This window comes from Cyclopterus lumpus, chromosome 6 (assembly GCF_009769545.1).
Source record: "Cyclopterus lumpus isolate fCycLum1 chromosome 6, fCycLum1.pri, whole genome shotgun sequence".
Classification (NCBI taxonomy): Eukaryota; Metazoa; Chordata; class Actinopteri; order Perciformes; family Cyclopteridae; genus Cyclopterus; species Cyclopterus lumpus.
Window position 1 is genome coordinate 5,317,245 of NC_046971.1, and position 20,403 is coordinate 5,337,647.

Genomic DNA, 20,403 nt, shown 5'->3' on the forward strand with positions numbered 1-20,403 from the left:
TGTGCGTCTGTGCGCCTTTAAGAGCCGCGCTATCCCGCTGCCCTCTGCACTAAATCTCCATCGAGGCTCTGAGAGGGCGACAGGGATAAAAAAAAAAAAGAAAAGAATAACAACATTTAAAAAAATAACAAAACCACAGGAAAGCCACGGCAATGTCCGCCAGCTCCGCTTTCAACGACGAGAAGGGGGGCTCGTCCAGCGTCGGAGAGCCTGAATATGGTCACGACCCGGCGAGCGGAGGGATTTTCTCGTCCGACTACAAAAGGTACGAATTACCACCTGCCTCCTCGGTGCCGCTGGACGCCGTTTTTATTTGTCATAATGTGCAGTGAGGGAGGGGGTGGGTGCTACACCGGGGGCAGCTAATGGCGGGGGAGGCGCAGCGTGAATGTGGTTTCCTGTTTTGTGAAAATGTATAGAAAGTCATTTATTTGAATGCAACATATGAACTTTTGTTTGTTATTCGGCCCGTGATTTTTTTTTTTTTTTTTTTTTTTTTTAAAGCGGCGCTCTAGCTTCTCCTCTCGTGAATCTCTCCACCGTGATTTGGTCGCTCGGGCGGCGGCGTCAAAAACGGCGAAGCCTGGTGCCCGGTGCGGTACTTTTAATAAATGCGCATCTCTTTTTTTTATTTTATTTATTTTGACAGCGTTTTTAGAGGATCGGGTGGTTTTTATATGCGAGGTGAGACCGGGAAAGGCCTGACAACAGAAGGGGGGGGGGGGGGGGGCAGGCCTCAGCGCCGGCCTCTTTCAGCACCACCCCTGCTGGACAGCGCGCAGAGCCGCAGCGCAGCTTCGGTGTCAGACGCCATATAGAGCCGGTTTATTATGACCGGAAACACACACTTTTAGCTACTGGTGAGACCTGCTTCAGTCGTGCTCCTATATGAACACAACAACAACTATTTATGAGGATGGATGAGTTTGTCCATGTTCGTATTCGGGTCCCGTGTGTGTGTGTGTGTGTGTGTGTGTGTGTGTGTGTGTGTTTGTGTGTCCATACAGTACATTAGCTAGACAAACACAATATTAAGTACGGTAATAATGATGATAATGATTAGTCATTATCGATACATTATTTGTGAGTTTCATAAAATCTGATAATGCTATATCGGCTGATTTTATAATTTACTTATACGTAAACAAACAATCTTTATACAGGAGCCCCTGTAGGTTTTGTTTAAATATTGTGACCATAAAATGTACTAAAAATACACAGGTCATAGCCCTATTAATAGCTGTTATTATCTTAATAATAATAATGACCATGCCCATATGTACGTACATTTAAAGATGTGTTGGTTTCTGAAGACGTGACGCACATTTACACTTTGATCTGTGAGCTTTTAAGGCAATACAAGACAGTGGACAGATAACCAGCTGCATTTATCCAACACTGATAAATGAGTACGTCAACATATTCATGGTTCTTGGAGGAAAACTTGTCGGTTAGTCGTCCTGCGCGGGAACAATTTGTTCCTCCTGGAGCATTTTGTTCACCCGGGAACATTTTCTTTTTGCGCAAAGCAGGATTATTATGGTATAGCATTTCAGCAGGACTAAAAATGGTTAAATAATTGGGTTTAAAAACCACAGTGTGCTTCAGTGTGCAGCCTGGTTAATACCATGACCATAATAATCCACAGCAGACATTTGGACTTGACAATTTAGTCTGCATTGATGTTGTTAACGACGACATGTCAACATGTCTGCTGTAGAAAAAGGTCTGTTGAAAGAGAGCATTTGGTACGCTGGACAAACAGGGAGGAACTCGGGGCTCTTTTTCTGTTTGTTTATCTGTGTTTTAATATAGTACGTCTGCTAAATATTTTCGTCACACCTTTCTTTCTGTTTTCCCCCTCAATTTGTCGACATTCACAGGAATCTATGCACAATTCACATATGTTTAAGGCCCGACACGCAGTGTTTTAACTTAGTCGGGTTGATTAGACCTCTGTTCGGGTTGAAATAGGCTCTCGGAGCAAGGAGAGGCACCACAGGTGTATCCTGAGACAAACTACCTATGGAAACACAAACAGCTGCACATTATTATGAATTATTATAAAACACTCTTTATAATACGCTCTACATAAGCCAAACAGCATTGTTTGTATTCCTCCTCTAACACTGTACAGCCACACAGTTGTGGGTATTATCATAGCATCGTCCTATAACGCTAACGGCAGGTGAACCAAATCACATTAACGATGGCCGAGGCCCCATCATGTGTCTCTTGTTGTCAGGCAGCATCCACCGTACCAAAGCCCCGGAGCTCGCTCACCTAAATGTCATGCAGTCATTATTAATGCCATTAATAACTTATCCTGCAATGACATGCAAACAAAAATGTCCGCTGTGAGGACGGTCTCGTTGGTGTAGAGCGATGCAGGGAATTATTGAAGGCACAATGGCGGTGACAGTTGTTTTTTTAAATTTTATTTAAGCTGCGTTCCAAATCCCTTCTTTTTTACTTTTTGATACATGCTGCAGCTGCCCATTCAAAGTACTTACTGTTGCATGCAGTATGCATTCAATTGGGACATTTGTCATTAAAATTGCACCTTGAACTGCGCAAAGGATTGTGGATCAGAATTACCCAGAAAACCCTGCTGGCTTGCAAACTGTGAACACTAGAACATCCTGGTACTTTTGACACACTGCATTTTACATACTGTGTATTGGAACATACGGAATCTTTTTTTTATTTTTTTTTTTGGCGTGCCAAGTAGTATAATAGTATGTTTTTTTTGGAATGCACAGTGTGTTTCCAACCACTTCCCACTTCCTCCAGACCCCTGCATTGTCATTCTCCACCCATCCACCAGATGCCCTCATAAATCCCCTACCTGTCCCAGTCTCTCTGGTTCCTCCGCTCACCGGTTTCTGCTTTCACTCATCGTCTCGCAGTGCATAACCACCCTTTAACCGCTCATTCCCCGCTCAGTCTGGCAGAGTGAACATGTGCTAACAACGGGGTGAAGAAACGAGCTAGGACGAATAAAGTCTTCATCTCCAAACACAGCACATCAGTGTTTCTATTGGTCCACCATGGTCCAAGTCGAAGTCCACAAGAGCTAAAACAGGCTTGGGTGTGTCCATTATAAGGGCTTCAAATGAAACATGCTGCCAACCACTGTGTGCTGACTAATACGTCCAAATGCATCCATATGACGCATCGGTGCCCGTGTGAGTTATACTGAATGCACGTTGTGTCAGCTCTGTTTATTCACTCAGCTTTATTAAAATAATTTAAAATAATTTGACAATTCCCATGAATTTTTCTACTCATAGTCTTCATGACATGCAATTTATTTCCCCACAGCAGGCTTTTATTATGTGAATTATTTGGTATGAGTTGTCTCTAACCGACACCACTGCTAACTCACCAACAGAGGGCGCTCACTGTTCATAGATAGTAGATGGAATGTGTGGCTGTGAACTGTGACCTTTGGATCTTAGAGGGGGGTACATTTTAAACGTTTAAACTACTGGTGCTCTGCCAGTGTAGACTGGGAGTTGTCGTTACGTCTCTGTGTTGATTACGTCGATTGTCTGTAAACATGTCAGTGAAAGCACAGACTCGACCTTCGCGGTCGTCTCCTTGGAAACACGGCAGACGTGAGATGCTGCTCCAGTCCTCAAACCACGTCAATATTTGTCTGATCTATTGTAAGTTTAATAGGAGTGTTGGTCTGTGTCAGTGGATATTTCTTGGTCCTGAGATTTTAATGTTTAGTTGTGCTCTGCAACTCACGATTTAATTTAATTTAATTTTTAGTATAATTTCACAAGGTATGGTTGCTCTTCTTTTGGTTAAGAGTTCAGTGATCTGTGAGCTTTCTTTGGCTAGTTGCTTGTTCTTTTGTGAACATGTGACAGACCTATAGCCATGCTTGTATTGATTAGGGGGTTCTTGGCCCATCAAAAAGGTTGATAGACTTCAAACATTGCCTTTTTTCTTCAAAGGAATAGTTTAGCCACATCAGCCTACCTGCACGTTTAAAGCTCTCTAATTAACATGTTATATCTTGTTTTTGTAATAGATATAAAATCCAGAGTGTTTAAAAGACAAACGACACAGCCAGGCGATCTTTCCTGTGTCTCCAGTCTTTATGCTAAGCTACGCTAACCAGCTGCTTGAGTTACCCTTTCTATTTGGCACACAGACATGAAAGTGGTATCAGTCCTTGCATCTAACAACTCTCAGCGTGACCCCAAAATGTCCAACCATTCCTTTGAAAAAACACACTCACACACACACACACACACACACACACTGAAGCACACGCGCGCACTCGTGTATCAGGATCAAAGCTAACACAAATGTACTGAAGCTACACAGCTTATTTCCATCGTGGGCCCCAGTGGGGGGATGAATATGAATTATCCAACGTCATGACTTGCATATAGAGTTTATTAATTCATGGCTCGCCTTCACATGTTCTTTGTACAGTAAGCCACCTTCATTTTAGAGAATATGATATTTGCACTGCAAATAACAGCAGCTTTTCTTTTTGTGGTTAGAATCACAATAGATTTGTAGAACTGGATCCTCTTCGATATGTTTGGAATAATAACCCATATTTGTTGTGTTTATGAGGATTTAAATGTGTTCCTCCTAAACTGAGTTTTTTATTTTTATTTTTATTTTTTTTTTAAACCACCAAAAATAATTTCTGAAGGGACTGCATGGAAGATTATCCTCTCTCTCTCTATTATATCCAACATGGCATCAGTTGTCACTGCATTGTCATTGTCAGTGTAATTAATTGTCAGTGCTGCAACCCTGGGGTGTATTTCCTGGTGACATTACAGATTTAAAATCATATTAGTCCTTAGCTAATGTCACATAATAACAGGAATAGCATATGTGAGAGAGAGAGAGAGAGAGAGAGAGAGACTCATTACGACACGACCACAGAAAGCTGAGTCATGTAGGAGGAGATATTAAAAAGGCACCTCTCAGAATGTTAAGAATGAACTAGACGGGGACATTTTTAAACACAATGAGCGAGAGGAAGCATCTGTCGGGTTCGCGTGGCCGTGAGAAAGCTGTGACGGAGTGAGAGTCAACGTGGAGAGGCGGAGCGCGAGGAGGGGAGGAGGAGGGGGGGTGACAGTGTGGCGGAAAAGGTGGGAGAGAGAGAGAGAGAGAGGCTGTGTGTGTGTGTGTGTGGACGTGTTTTGTGCATGCCGGGAGGCAGAGAGAGAGAGAGAGAGAGAGCGAGCTGCTGCTGCTGCAGCGGCCGGGAGGAGTCTCGGGAAGAGAGGCCAATAAAACGCGCCACGCCCCTTCTCTGCCCAGCATCCATTTACTGAGCAGCTGATGTCTGCTGCTCCGCTGGATGCGTAGGGAGGCGACTCGGCGAGCAACAGAACAGGAGGAGGGAGAGACACTAAACCCTACGATGCACCGGAGCTCTGGTGGATTTGGATTACAGCACTCGGGAGGCAAAGTGCATCCACCTCGCCTCCGTTGAGAAGAAGAAGAAGAAGAAGAAGAAGAAGAGGTGCGCTGCATCATCTTGGTCCACATTGGATGCACTTAAACTCGGATTTGAAGGAGCTTTGTAACGCAGAATCTGTGTGGAAACAGTCCGGTGGAGAATTTTACAAAACCGGTTGATTTTAACACCGAGGAGCGGCTGTAAAGGGGGGAGGAGGGAGAACCGCACAGTCCACTTGACTCCACAGGTTGCTACGAGTTCCCAACATGACCACCATGCAAAGGCTGCTGCTGCAGCTGCCGGTGAACGCGGCGAACATCGTGAAGACGGTGCAGAGTCAGGTCCAGGGCCACGAGGAGGACAAGAGCCCCGTGCTGTCCCCGGACGGCGGGCAGCAGGCCTGGTACAGCGCGCTGCAGCCGGACGAGCTGCGCTACCTCCGGTCCGGAGGTACGGGAGGAGGAGGAGGAGGAGGAGGAGGAGACCACCACGGGGAACGGGCACCACTGGAGGAAGGCGGTGGTGGAGGTGGAGGTGGAGGTGGAGGAAGTTTCCAAACACAACCTTTGCGGTAGGAAAATCCCGGAGAATCCAGACCTGTTCACGCTACAGTTGTGTGTGTGTGTGTCTGGGCATTTCCAGGGCAGATTACAATGGGACTCAAAGAATAGTAGGAGATTAAATCAATAGTCGGTGCCCCACAATGGGTCTCAAGATAGGTCTTAAGATGAGAAAAATATATTTCTTCAACACTGAATCGTGAAACGCCTCATCAGGCTTATGAAACTATTATAAAACTGCATAATGCTCAGATAAAAAAAGTGTATACTTTCCTTTGGTCTATAAAATCCTCAGAGAATACTGAAAACGCCCATCCAAAAGAATCCAAAATCACATTTCCAAATTATCTTTTGTGCAACCAGCGGTTCGAAAAAAAACAACCCCAAAATAATTCAGTTTGCGATTTTTAAAAGATGGACTGGCGGCCTGTCCAGGGTGTCCCCTGCCTTCGCCCTATGTCAGCTGGGATAGGCTCCAGCGCCCCCGCGACCCTAATGAGGATAAGCGGTATTGAAAATGGATGGATGGATGGATTTTTAAAAGAGAAAATTAACATCACATAGAACAGAAAATCTTTTTTGAGAAGGAAAACAGGAAACGATGAAGCACAATACATGTTCTGTCATTTCAGCGCCAGTCTGCAGACAACATAACGTAACTGATGACTTTTGAGAGTCGAGAATGCTTCATTAGTAATGCAAAACGGATGAGAACATATGGTAAAAAACAAGTGAATTGCACCGGTTTACCTTTTTCATAGCACTACTGTATGTGTAGCTTTTGTTTTGATACACGAGTCCAAGGTAAATATGCGTCTACAGCTTTTCTGTATTGGTGCCGTTACTTATGTAAGACGTGTATTTGCATTTTGTTTAGTGAATCGGATCCATGAAGGCCGTATGGGAGCTGCTGTACTCTTCAATTAATTAGACTGCGAACCTTTCAAACCAAACATCAAAAGTGCTTCTCGTCCGAAATAGATTTGGTTAAAGAGAGCTATAATAATTTTTTTTTGGGGGATGATATCGGGGTCGTGTCTATAAACTAGATTATTCTCATTTTAACAGCATGAGAGATTCACGGAAGTAAAGTTTTTTTTTTTTTTTTTTTTTAAGGAGGCGTATTTTACATCTGTCGCAAAAAAGAAAAAACAAGAAACGTTCAAAAGTCTCTGCAGAAAGAGTCGGCTTATGTAAAACGGCCTCCTTGATGAATGCACGCTGCAGCCCTTCAATCTTTTTCCTTCCCTCCCTGATTCATGCAAATGCACTTCCATATCTTTTTGAAAAACGCCGGCGAGAGTCGTGCACGGCTCTGTTCTCGGGGGGGGGGGGGGGGGGGGACAACGAGGTTGAGGGGGTACGAATACGAGCGCCGGAGGCCTTCATCCAAGCTGATCTCTGGGCTTCGTGGGTGCCGGGTAACCTGACCGCCGGTGGCCTCCGATGTACCACGGCGGGTTAAATAATTCAGAGCTGTTTGTAAATTCAGCTTCTTGTTCGTCAGGACGGGACAAAAAAAAAAAAAAAACAACAACTGAGAAATGAGAGAACCGGTGTTGGTGTCGAGTTACCGTACGGCCCTGTGGGCAAGAGCAGGGGAGTGTGAAGCCGGTCGGAGGATAACTCACTGAGGCTTGAAATGTGTCACGGTTCAAGCATGTAGACCTGAGGCTGTATTTTTGTATTTTTGTCTCCATTATAATTTTTAACATGGGCCACTACGCTTTGATTTAAAGAATCAAGAAGAGTTTTAGTGTATAAAATGGTGAAAGTGATGTTCTTCTTTCCTTATTGGTTGTTAACGGGGGTTGTTTTTAATTATATTGTTTTCCTTAAATCGTAATAGTGTCGCTCTGTTTTTAACATCGTTGTTTGCATGGTTGAAAGGATCTGAAATACAAACCATAATAGCGAGAGAAGTTTAACAAAAAATACATATATATATATATCTTTTTTTTGGCGTTTCAGTTCTGTGATGATGTCATGACGCGGTGCAGAATAACGCCAACACACCAATGTAGACACTTCTATATTGCACAGGACACTATTCCAATGCCTTTGCACTCACAAACATCTAAATATATATATATATATTTAATTAGATTTTCAGAAAGCCTATTTGTCTTCACACATGAATCCCCGTCACGTTATTAATTAGCGAAGCCGATCACGGTGGTGAATTGCAGCCGTCGTCTCTCCTTTTTTACACTCGATTCTTTTCCTTTAGAGAAGCTCGGGCTGCAGACGGTGACGCCCACGCTATCGGGTGTTGGCGTGGCTCTGAGGGGAGGGGTTTGAGGGTGGGGGGGGGGGGGGGTCAGGTTGAATATTTTTATCTGGTTCATGAATAAAGGATCTCACGTTCTTGTGAAATTCACAGACCCGACTGCACTTTTTTTGCGTCCGGTGCTAATTAGCAAACGTTTAGCATGCCGAGATCTAAACTGAGATATTGAACGGTAAACAATTTTAAAATGCTCGAACGAGCTCATTTCATCCAAATGTTTTATGCAGCACATTTGGTAAACGTTAAAAGGTTTGTCTGTTGGCAGTAGACATTTAAATGCAGGATATATCATGCAAAAGGTGCTTTATGGATAGTCAACTCCCCAAATCCATTGCATCCACGTTGCATTCTCTGCATTTGTGCTGTTATTCACAGGAATGAGGAAAAGAACCAAATGTCAAATCTGGCATTTCATGTTTTAAGGTTTCCTGGCTGTAATAAAGAGACTAGTTGATAGAATTGTGAATATTTCTAGGTTTGTATGGCCCCGAGGCCATAAAGGGAGACATGAAAACGAGAAATTAAACTTAATTTTCTGCTGGAGATCGGCATTCGTGTTACTCGTCCTCGTGTCTCGGCTGTCGGCCCTTTGGGCAAAGTTCTCTTGCATTTCCAGAGTTTATTTAGTCATTTTGTTTTGGTCGGCAGCCACGTATATACTTGTTGTAACCAAGGAACCGGCTTCTGCTCGCGGGCCAAAAATAACTCGCCATGAACAGCATTTTATAGACGCTGTTGGGTTTTAATCCGACACACTTTGATGCATTTAGGTTTTATAGTGTGTGTGTGTGAGTGCTTTTTATATTATTCATGCATTATTTGATGAGAATGGGCAGTTAAGAGTATTAATAATACACTTTTAAGTATTCTAAAAAGATTAGTACAAGTACTCCAAGGTAGTTATTCTACCCTTTTCTGGAAAATGTTTAGATTTTCATTTAAAAACCTGCATCTCCCTTCATATGGATCAACTTCAAAATACACACATGATTGGAATTGTTGAAACGATCGATTTGCTGCAGAAATATTAGGGCTCTGAATTCTGCCGAACTGCATCGTGGGTATTTAAATATAGCCATTATGCCACGTGTGGCACGCTAACAAGCAAATTAAACTTTCTCCCGGCTCGTCCAAATCTCTTTATGCACCACATTTGGTAAAGTTAAGGGTGGAAATTTGAAGGATTGGTGTAAATGTAGTATGCAGAAGATAAAAAAAATAAATACAATTAAACAGACAAATACAATACAAGACCTAAAAAAATATATATCTGATATCTGAATTGCGTCGTCCGTGTAGCACCTGTTGTGTTTTCAGTGTGAGCGTGAAGTCTCAGGAGGAGATCAGCTCAGCAGACCTTCGGATGCAACAAAGGCGCCGCAGGAAGACGGGAAATCACTTCACATCGCCACTTTGCGTCTTTTGTTGCCGTGGAAACTAGAGTCCGGGGGAAATGTGCAGCTCCACAGCCGTTAAATCACAAACGATCCCCGACCCAAAGACTCTCTCAGGGAGGGGATTCCTCCGGGGTCGGTAGCTCTTGAGTTTTAACATTTTGTTTTTCGTGAATTCAGGCGGGCGAACTCACAAAAGGATTTTTTTTTTTTTTTTAAATGTAGTCTTTTAAATATTGCCTGTGACAAAAGCTTTTATATGACATTTTAATTGGAAAATTAGAAAGAACACCAGGGGTACGACATTATGGTCATGGATAATATGATTAGTGTGAAAATGAATACATACATTGGATTATTACATTTTACTCTTAACGTGGAGAAAAAGTATTATTGTGGACTTTTTATGTTTTTAAGTTTACGTCATCATTTTTAATAAAGTCAATAAAGTGGGCTCTCCGCGCACACGTAATACCGAACATGATACCGTTTTAATTAAAAAAAAACATGACGTTGCTTAGAAGTCGCCATCGGTGTCTTCTGCTCTTTCGGGGCCTTTTATTCCATAACGTGACCGCACGATGCTCTGACACGGCGACGTTGTTGTTGTTGTTGTTGTTGTTTTCTTCTGTAACTGGACAATAGAGAGCAGCGTAATAAAAGGTGCCGTGGATCATTAAATAAAGACGTCTTCATCCCGGCGGCGGCGGTGATCCGGTCTTCGCTGCTGCTGTTTGCAGGTTCCTCGTCTCTTTGTTGTTTTTGTGTGTTTGCATTGCAGCAGGGTGGAGACGTCCGTCCATCAAATCCACCCAAAGGATCCGGCTCACAGTTGCAGCACTTTTAAACTATACAAATACATACTTCACCTGATACCTTACGCTGGGAAACTCAAATATGGAACGTGAGACGCCTCCGATCCACAGTGCTCAGAGGACGAATCCTCAACCAATATCATTCCCACATCCTATTGTGGTTCACTGACGATAAGAACAGGAATTATCACGCAGTTATATTATTATTTATATGCCGCATTACCACGAGCAGCACATCTGAGACGAATGGTGACGGTTATACTTCTCAACTCTAATCGATTTGAAAGTGAGAATATACAGAAGTGAAGAATCACAAATTTCACGAAGCTCAAGGTGACGTCTTCTAAAAATATATATACAACTTCACATTTGAGGAGCTGGAACAATACATTGTTTTAAATGTGTGCATTTAAATGAATAATTTGCTTAATGCAAATGATTGATTGATGTCCTGTTGATCTACTCATCATTTCAGCTCTGGAATCTGGTTATTTGAGTTGTCTCGATTTTAAAAAGTGAGCTTCTGCTGCGTCACATTTTCCGACGGAGAAACGTTTCTTCCGCCCTTCCTGCTAAAATATCTATCATTTCTATTTCGAAGTCGACATCTTTTTCAGAGATTATGTCTCTTTGCCATTACGCCCAGCTTTTGTGAGCTGCGGTTTCAAAGGTTCCCACATTTCTGCAAGGCTGGATTTCATGCTTCAAAAAGAATAATTTCTGGCTCACACCAGCACATTTTTAAGCATTTGAAAGGGAAAATCGTTAAAAAAAAAAACCCAGGTCTACGTTTCTCGTCTGAGACCCTCGGTAATCTCTGCCGGTAAAGAGTCTTTTTTTTTTTTTTTTGCTGCTTTTAAACAAAACCAAAGAGCCGGTGAGATCATTTTAATTTTTTTTCTTCTCCTCCTCAACTCAGACATGACGACTTGAAGGAGATGCTGGACAGCAACAAAGACTCCCTGAAGCTGGAGGCGATGAAGCGGATCGTGGCTGTGAGTACGAAATTATGTTTGCTTTTGGGGATTTTCGCAATGATCGGCAGGCGAAGGTACGGATGCGGGATCAGCAGGCGCGCTTTCTGGGAAAAGGACAAAAAAAACAACATGCAGCATTTGTTATGAATTCAGAACAACGGTAAAGACACAAAGCGCGTTCTCTGTACCAGACTTGATTTGATCATTTTGACGAGAGACGCGGATGCAAACTCAACCGTAAGTGAGATTTAATGTCCTTCAGCTGCGATATAACTCCAGTGGTTAGAGAAACAAACGTAATCTGAAGCTCTTCAGTCATCAGCGGGACCACGAGTGTGAAATACAAACCTCCTCTTATGATTTCCCCGGTTTGTCTCTTTCTCCGCAGATGATCGCCCGAGGTAAAAACGCGTCGGATCTCTTCCCCGCTGTGGTGAAGAACGTCGCCTGTAAAAACATCGAGGTTTGTAACGAGGTTTCATGTGTTTGTTTGTTTGCTCCGTCGCTTCAGTTTGTGGAGTTTTCTCTGTGGTGAGGCTTTCTTTCCCCCGGATTTGCCGAAGTGCAAACGGGAAATAATTGAAGTAATCTACATAATTTGGATTAAGCGTGTGTGTGTTTTTTTTTCCTCCCTCCATCATCTCTCCGTTTGTTTCTCTCTTGCAGGTGAAGAAGCTCGTCTATGTTTACCTGGTGCGTTACGCCGAGGAGCAGCAGGATCTCGCTCTGCTCTCCATCTCCACCTTTCAGCGAGGGTTGAAGGTACGACGACTCATTCAGATTTGGACTTTTTCTCATGAGGAATGCACATTTATAAAGATTTGGATTCAGTTTCAATTTCAATTTTCAGTTTATTTTGTATAGCCCAATATCACAAATTACAAATTTGCCTCAGAGGGCTTTACAATCTGTACACATACGACATCCCTGTCCCAGGACCTCACATCGGATCAGGAACAACTCCCCAAAAATAACCTTTCACAGGGAAAAAAGGGTAGAAACCTTCAGGAGAGCAACAGAGGAGGATCCCTCTCCCCGGATGGACAGAAGCAATAGATGTCATGTGTACAGAATGAACAGCATTTACAAAGTTACATAAACACATTACATGAATATGACAATGTATGAATGGACCTCCAATCCATGAAACAGAAGGAGGTAGAGAGGAGGGGGGGGGCGGGGCGCATCAGCAGGGCCAACGCGGGAGGCCGGCTCACCAGGCAGCAGACACCTCCAGGTCCAATGGACCCTATGAGACGTGAAGTCACAACGACTCCGGGGAGGAAGCAGAGTTATCTGATGTTGTGATGAAACTCTATAACTATATATGTAGTCGATAGATGCCAAATTCCTGCAGAAGTAACAATGTTACCTTCAGCTGAAAGCTTTGTGCCTCCAACCGACCTTTTGCCCCTCCTAAGAGCGAAAGTGGCTGAGAGCTAGAGCATTTTCTGTCTCGCTTTTATGGTCCTTTGATAATGTTTCAGCCGCCACATTCATCTCCTCTATTACATTTCCACCACTGCTGAGGAAAATAGAGACTTTTATCTTTTAAAGAGTTGTTTTCCAGCTCCTTTACCGTCTGCTACGAGCTGGAAAAAGTCCCACAACAAGTCCAACAACGTAAATGAGCCATTTGTCATGCGCATTTGTAAAGAAAGAAGCAATTACTCTGGGAAGAATTATATATATATTTTGCCTGCTAAACATCCCGTACGTGAACCTTGCTCTGTACTTCTGCAGGATCCGAACCAGCTGATCAGAGCCAGCGCTCTGCGAGTCCTCTCCAGCATCCGAGTCACCATCATCGTCCCCATAATGATGTTGGCCATCAAAGAAGCCGCCTCTGATATGTCGCCGTACGTCAGGAAGACGGCCGCTCACGCGATCCCCAAACTCTACAGGTGACGTGCCGAAATCCTTTCCGCTTCTCAGGCCCCCCACGATTCCCTGTTCTTGGGTATAAAGAAGATTATTTCATCAGTAAATAATCGGAAGATTGGCTTTTTTAGTTGAGGTTTTATTTTTTTGGAACAAATGATGGGCAACTCTTTCTCCAGCATTTTGTTCCATTCCTTTTTTTAATGGTTTTATTCTTCTCTGCTCCCAGTTTGGATCCGGAACAGAAGGACCAGCTTATTGAAGTTATAGAGAAACTCCTCGCTGACAAAACCACGGTGGGTTTTTTGCTGATTCTTTTATTTTGATAACAAATGCGACTGCCAGATGGCGTTCAGCTGTTTCACGACTGATTGATCCCTCTTCGCCGTGCAGCCGTCGTACATTTCCGAACCTTAAATTCGGGTTTATCGTTAAACTTGAGAATGTACGTGGAGAATGCACGGATTGTATTTTGTGCATGTGCCCTCCTGACGTCGAAGAGAAGCGCCCCTGACGTCCCCCACCTGTCGTGTGCCGCAGTTGGTGGCGGGGAGCGTTGTCATGGCGTTCGAGGAGGTGTGTCCGGAGCGCATCGACCTGATCCACAAGAACTACAGGAAGCTGTGCAACCTCCTCATCGACGTGGAGGAGTGGGGCCAGGTCGTCATCATCAACATGCTGACCCGCTACGCCAGGACCCAGTTCCTCAACCCGAACATGAACGTGAGTCAGAATACCGGCAGTGACATCAGACGCGTGCAGCCGTGTCCGTCGGAGAAGCTTCCGGTCTCGTCTGACGGTGCCGCCCTCCCCAGATAATCAGTACTGCTCAATGCGCACACTCCATCCTCATCTTTATGCACGTTAATACGCACTTTGCTGCTCCTCTCGCACGTCTGTTTAAATGCCAAACTGCACAATGTTGTCTCAGCAACTGGATGTGCAGTTACAACCAAGTAGAATCTGACCTGATGAATCTTATTTTAATAAGTCTCTTCCTTCTCCGACCGACTCTGGTTGTCCCAAGTTTTCGTGGCTGCTGTCTGAGATTCAACTTGGCTGTTACCGGAAGTTCTTGCGCAAAATGGCAAAAGGAAAAAGTTTTTAAAAAATTGCTTTGACTGAATAAGAAGTGACAGTAAGCTCAGTCTGTAAAAAAAAAAGAGATCAGAGACCATAATTAACAAATCAATTTAAGTTAGTCGTTCCAGCACCACATGCAAATATATCTTACGTGGTTCTTTTTGCACGTCGTCATTTACTGTTACGCTGCCGCGTGTCTCCTGATCCCATGTGAAGGATCGTTCGTGCAAAATTTACAACACTTGAGTTCACTGCGAGTTCACAGTATGCAGCTGTATCAAGTTGCATACTGTTGGATTAATCTTTCCGCTTGTTTTCTATGTTTATCAATCTTTCAGACGCACCTGTTGAATTATTCCCTCGTCTGTCTAGACTTATTTTCACACCGTGTGGAACGTTCTTATTGTTGTAATATAATTGTCTAATAGTACTTTTCATATTTTTTAACCACATATATTCAAGAGCAGATTACCATCTGGTGACTTTTTTTTTTTAAGGAGCCAATAACCAATTTCCTTCGCAAGAGAGATTTCTTTTCTTGGTCCCGTTTCGCCTGCAACAGACCAAGACGTCGTGCCTTAAACCCCCCCCCCCCCCCCCCCCCCCGGCTGTCGTTGCAGGAGTCCCTGCTGGAGGAAGGAAACGACAAGACCTTCTACGGCTCGGACGACGACGAGGACGAGGAGGAGGAAGAGGAGAAGAAGTCGGAGGCTCCCATGCCGAAGAGGAAGCCGTACGTGATGGATCCAGACCATCGGCTGCTGCTGAGGAACACCAAGCCGCTCCTGCAGAGCCGCAACGCAGCTGTGAGACCGCTTGCACTTCTAAATAAGACGCACGGCGTACATCATTAACTCTCGACTCGGTTGCCATGGTAGAGATCGTTATTGTTTTCTCTCAAAAGCGTTATTTCCACTTTTTTTTGCAGCAGCTCGTTGTTTCGAGTGGTTGACGTCTTCAAAAGCTCGACCTTGGTTCACGTCAACAAGCAGCTGAAGTGCCCTTGAGCACTAAATCAGAGTTGACCTCTCACTCTGAAATGAGGACAATCTCCCGAAGTAAAATTAATAATGCATCACTCTCTATTAGTGCTGCTGTGGTCACCTTGGAAGGCCTGCTTTACTTTGCGTTATGAAATTCCCCCGTCGCACATTATTAGCCGTCGAGCTGTGTTCCAGATTAACAGGTTTCCTTATCTTGCATTTAGTATAGCAGACGATCATCAAGCTCTAATTTATGCTTTATGCTATATAAGTTACTGATAAAATGTATGTAGCCACGTAATAGAAAAGCCTGTTTAAAGAAAAACTCTACAAGTTTAAGAATCTTCTATATTTGGAATATTTTCCCCGCTTTGTGTTGGGGCTGTAGCCGATATCTTTGCTCTCTTCAAAGCCGCCAGACTCCTTTGACAAAAACAGTCCGTTTACCTCAACAGAATAAACCCTAAATACTAAATGAATGGATTCTTAACAGAGAACAAAAGCGTTCCAACACCCAGACGGGAAATACATATATATATATATATATATATATATATATATATATATATATATATATATATATATATATATATATATCACATGCAACTCTCATACTGTATTTGTGAGATTGTACCACTGGTGATGATTTAACCCCCCCCCCTGTCTGCTGTCTCCGCCCGCTCCAGGTGGTGATGGCTGTGGCTCAGCTGTATTTCCATCTTGCCCCTAAAGTGGAGGTTGGGGTGATTGCCAAGGCCCTGGTCCGTCTCCTGAGGAGCCACAGGTGAGCTGTATACTCTCCGATAATTTATAAATTTTTTCGAGCCAGCAGCGCGAGCAGTCTCGCAACGTTCTTGTGGCAAAAGTGGAAAAATAAAGAAGAGTTTACGAGTCTCGCTTGAAAAGGAACAAAAAAACGAATCCACGTGCCCGAATGCGATGAGAGGAAACCACGACGAGCAGGAAACGGAAACGAGAACAGGGGAAAAAAAAAAACACATAAAAATGACAAGCGAGGGTCGTCAAATGAATCCGTAACAGCCCTGAAGCAGGAAGTGAAATTAAACGGGGGAGCTCGGTGAGTCTGAGGTAAACACGGAGGCATAAACCACGAGGATTGATGACGGCACAGAGGCGGCCTCGCGGCAGTAAGTCCTGCGAGCCGTCGGGCTTCTTATTGAGCGAGTGCTCTTTTGGCTCCGAGTGAGCTGTAATGGGATCAAACAAAACGGCAGCGTCTCCCTGCAGGGGTGGGGGGGGTGTCAGGACCGTACGATATGTTTCATTAGAATTTATTATCTCGGGCTCCTAATTAAAACCACCATCTGTTTACTACCTCGAAGAATAACATTCTCGGATGTTTACCATAAAATCCACTGAAGTTCTTCAAAAACAATCCTATCGGTCTTGTTTGTGTACTAAACCGTCCACAAACATACCCGAATGGAGAAGTCCTGTGGTATGTTTGCTTGCTTTTATTCACTCGGGAAATGCTGTAGCCATTTTTCTGTTTCTGTAACATTAATCCAGTAAGAAACGCAGATGAAAAAAACTAAAAAATCCAACCAAACTGCCCTTTTTATTGCTATATATTGGTATCTTTTGTTAGGGATGTATTATCAACAAGACTGTGAGGTTTTTTTTTATTTTTTTACTCTCATTCATTAGTCAGCTGATATGTAGTTGCATGATTTTCTCCAATATGGCCGCAGGCTGTCTCGGGTCGAGTGCAAAGGGATTGAATACGTCTCGTTTCCCCTCTTTTTGATCCATCGATATCTCCCGTGTCTCTCCCTCCAGTGAAGTCCAGTATGTCGTTCTTCAGAACGTGGCAAGCATGACGATTAAGAGACGGGTGAGCTACACCTGGTGGTGTCTTTTGGATCAGTTTGAACAAGTGAACACTTTTTAAAAAGCTGCAAATGGCACTGCAGATTCACTGAGTTGTTTCCTCTTCATCTGTCTTTGTGTCTCACAGGGAATGTTTGAACCGTACCTGAAGAGCTTCTACATCCGGTCCACAGACCCAACGCAGATTAAAGTCCTCAAGGTTCTTTTTTCGGTTCCGTTATATCCTATTTGTGCTGCCGCTGTCCCTTCTCCCTTTTAATCTTGTCTTTTTGCAGCTGGAGGTTCTCACCAATCTGGCCAACGAGACGAACATCTCCACCATCCTCAGAGAGTTTCAGGTGCAGTGAAACGCGCTCCACGAAGAGCGACTCTTGTCCTCCGAAGTAGCAAAAATAAGATTTTTTTTGGGTACTTCAGCGAGGAGGGATACGCCAACTTCCTTCAAGTTTCCCTGTGCACTCAGTGGACATTTATTTTCCTGCAGACTTACATCAAAAGCATGGATAAAGACTTTGTGGCCGCCACGATTCAAGCCATCGGCCGCTGTGCCACAAACATCGGCGAGGTGAGGGACACGTGTCTGAACGGCCTGGTGCAGCTGCTGTCCAACCGAGACGGTGAGTGTCTCCCAAGATGTTTTTTTTTTTTAGGTGGTCCATATTGCAGTAGATGTACTAGAAGGACTTAATTGTTGCATACTTTATACATCGGGTCGGTAGGATAATTTAATCCAGTTTATCCACGTGCAAATATAGTTTAGCACAGTGAAGAAAACAGGAGATCAAATACAAATCTCCAACAGACAGACTTCAAGTCCAAACACGCTGAAAACAACAACAACAACAACATATTAAAACACAAAAAACTGCCCGTGAATAAGTAAACGACTGAATTTGAATTTTTTTGCAACTCAATCCAGTCCGAAGATGAAAGGAAACATCTTCCAATGTTGATTCTATTATTCCTCCCGTTCAACAGAGTTGGTGGTGGCGGAGTCGGTGGTGGTTATTAAGAAGCTGCTGCAGATGCAACCGGAGAAGCACAGCGACATCATAAAGCACATGGCGAAACTAACCGACAACATCCAGGTGAGCGTCGTCACAAGGGAACGACACTGGGGGTTTCGGCGTGTTGTAAAGAAACGAGCTCGCCGAAGGAGGTTCATCCCAAACTAAACTTGTGTCCTTGTTGTCGTCGTCAGGTGCCGATGGCGCGGGCCAGTATCCTGTGGCTGATCGGCGAATACTGTGAGCACGTACCTAAGATCGCCCCCGACGTCCTGAGGAAGATGGCCAAGTCGTTCACTAACGAAGAGGACATCGTCAAGCTTCAAATCATCAATTTGGCCGCCAAGCTCTATCTCACCAACTCCAAACAGGTGTGAAGAACATGCGTTTATTCATCGATCGGAAAATATTTGAATCAAGACTATAAAGCTCGTCGACGACGTTGTTGTTCTTTGTTGTTTTCCGCTGTCCTCGCCCGACACGCGTCCGTCCGTCCGTCCGTCCGTCCGTCATAACATTCTCTCGTCCCGCAGACCAAACTGTTGACGCAGTACGTTCTCAACTTGGCCAAGTACGACCAGAACTACGACATCCGCGATCGGGCGCGCTTCATTCGTCAGCTCATCGTGCCCACGGAGAAGAGCGGCGCTCTGAGCAAGTACGCCAAGAAACTGTTCCTCGCCCTCAAACCCGCACCGGTGCTCGAGTCTCCATTTAAAGGTACAGGAGCCATTTTACCATTTTACAGTTGAACGCAAGACACGCTATAATTCTCAAGATGAACCTGAACACTGAAATAGAGATTCCCCAAATATGAATATACATACATATGTATGTATGTATATATATATATATATATATATATATATATAATACTTTTTTTTTTTTTTCTTCAAAAGTTCTGTTTTCGTAACACTTTCATGTTTTTATTAAATATTCCTTATGGCTTTATTACATTCAGTGTTTCGACTTTGAAATGTGTGAAAGTAACTTTTTTTTATCAAATTAAGTATTAATTTGATTAAAAAAAAGTAATTTCACCACCAGCATTGGTCTTGTTAGTTAGTTAGTTTTTTCCAATTAACATTATATCAGATATCCATTTCAAATTATCATCTGCACAGAAATCATAGAAAAAGCTGTTTACATCAGCTAAAGCCAACAAAATAACTAACCCCCAATATTAATAATAATAGAGGCTACACAGTGCCTTACTTCTGTGCATTCTGGATTGCTTTTTCTTTTGTTGCCTGCAGACCGAGACCACTTCCAGTTGGGCTCCTTGTCCCACTTGCTGAATGCCAAGGCTGGCGGCTACCAGGAGTTGCCCGACTGGCCCGAAGCCGCCCCAGACCCCTCCGTGCGCAACGTGGAGGTGAAGGATTCTGTGCGTGCAGTGGGAACAGTAACTTACAGAGACACAGGGGGGCCCTTTGGGGTGTCCAGGGGGAAGCGAGGGTTGCTCCCGCGCCCCCCCCCCGGAGCGTTGCCTCAGAGGGGGCTGAACAGAGTCACCAGAGCCTCACACCCAATATGACAATTAACTCCAATATAACGCCGATTCCTCTTTCACTAGCCATCTGTCATCCACTTACAGCCCATAAGCATTAACATGCATCCTTTTGGGCCTCCCATCTTATTTCCAAAAGGATGCCCCCCCCTCCTCCCCTCACACACACACACACACACACAAAAAAGAGAAAAGAGGGGTTTATGGCTTTTATTCAATAACTTCCGATACACTACGAAAACACGGCGGGTGGTGTTGAACTCCTCGCCCCTCTCTGCTGCACTTGCTTCGGGGTTCGGCGGCAGCTCGCTCGACCCGTCCGAGTGATTTCTCACCGATGTCGGAGCCAATAGCACATGCGATACAGAAGGGAACCGAATTTTGGGAGCATCAGTCAGCATCAACTGGACCCGCCTCCTGTAGTCTCTGGAGGGCCGGCTCTGAAAACAACACGGATATTTCTGTACAGATAATAACAGCTAATAGTTGACTTTTAAGCGTCAACGTATTTATTACGCTCAACAAACACACTTTTAATTTTGATCTGAATGCATTTGTCTCTCCTCTTCTCCTCCATCCCATTCACTCCATGTGCCATCGGTT

At 44.0% G+C, this 20,403-nt stretch overlaps 1 protein-coding gene across 6 annotated transcripts in view; it reads left to right on the forward strand.

Annotated features, from left to right (window-relative positions):
- Positions 1-20,403, forward strand: part of LOC117732773 (AP-3 complex subunit beta-2) — a 31,459-nt gene continuing 11,056 nt past the window's right edge. Inside the window, exons 1-17 of one of the 6 annotated variants that reach the window (XM_034535940.1) lie at positions 1-265; positions 11,428-11,503; positions 11,874-11,948; positions 12,152-12,247; positions 13,229-13,389; positions 13,596-13,662; positions 13,907-14,089; positions 15,070-15,255; positions 16,119-16,216; positions 17,233-17,287; positions 17,411-17,482; positions 17,559-17,621; positions 17,768-17,900; positions 18,262-18,371; positions 18,485-18,661; positions 18,824-19,010; positions 19,547-19,665. In XM_034535940.1, the coding sequence (XP_034391831.1) occupies positions 153-265; positions 11,428-11,503; positions 11,874-11,948; positions 12,152-12,247; positions 13,229-13,389; positions 13,596-13,662; positions 13,907-14,089; positions 15,070-15,255; positions 16,119-16,216; positions 17,233-17,287; positions 17,411-17,482; positions 17,559-17,621; positions 17,768-17,900; positions 18,262-18,371; positions 18,485-18,661; positions 18,824-19,010; positions 19,547-19,665 (1,971 nt within the window). In that variant the 5' untranslated portion in view covers positions 1-152. Of the gene's footprint in view, positions 266-11,427; positions 11,504-11,873; positions 11,949-12,151; positions 12,248-13,228; positions 13,390-13,595; positions 13,663-13,906; positions 14,090-15,069; positions 15,256-15,396; positions 15,508-16,118; positions 16,217-16,401; positions 16,581-17,232; positions 17,288-17,410; positions 17,483-17,558; positions 17,622-17,767; positions 17,901-18,261; positions 18,372-18,484; positions 18,662-18,823; positions 19,011-19,546; positions 19,682-20,403 lie in introns of those variants that run through there. The other 5 variants (XM_034535945.1, XM_034535941.1, XM_034535942.1 and 2 more) reach the window with 5 other exon arrangements.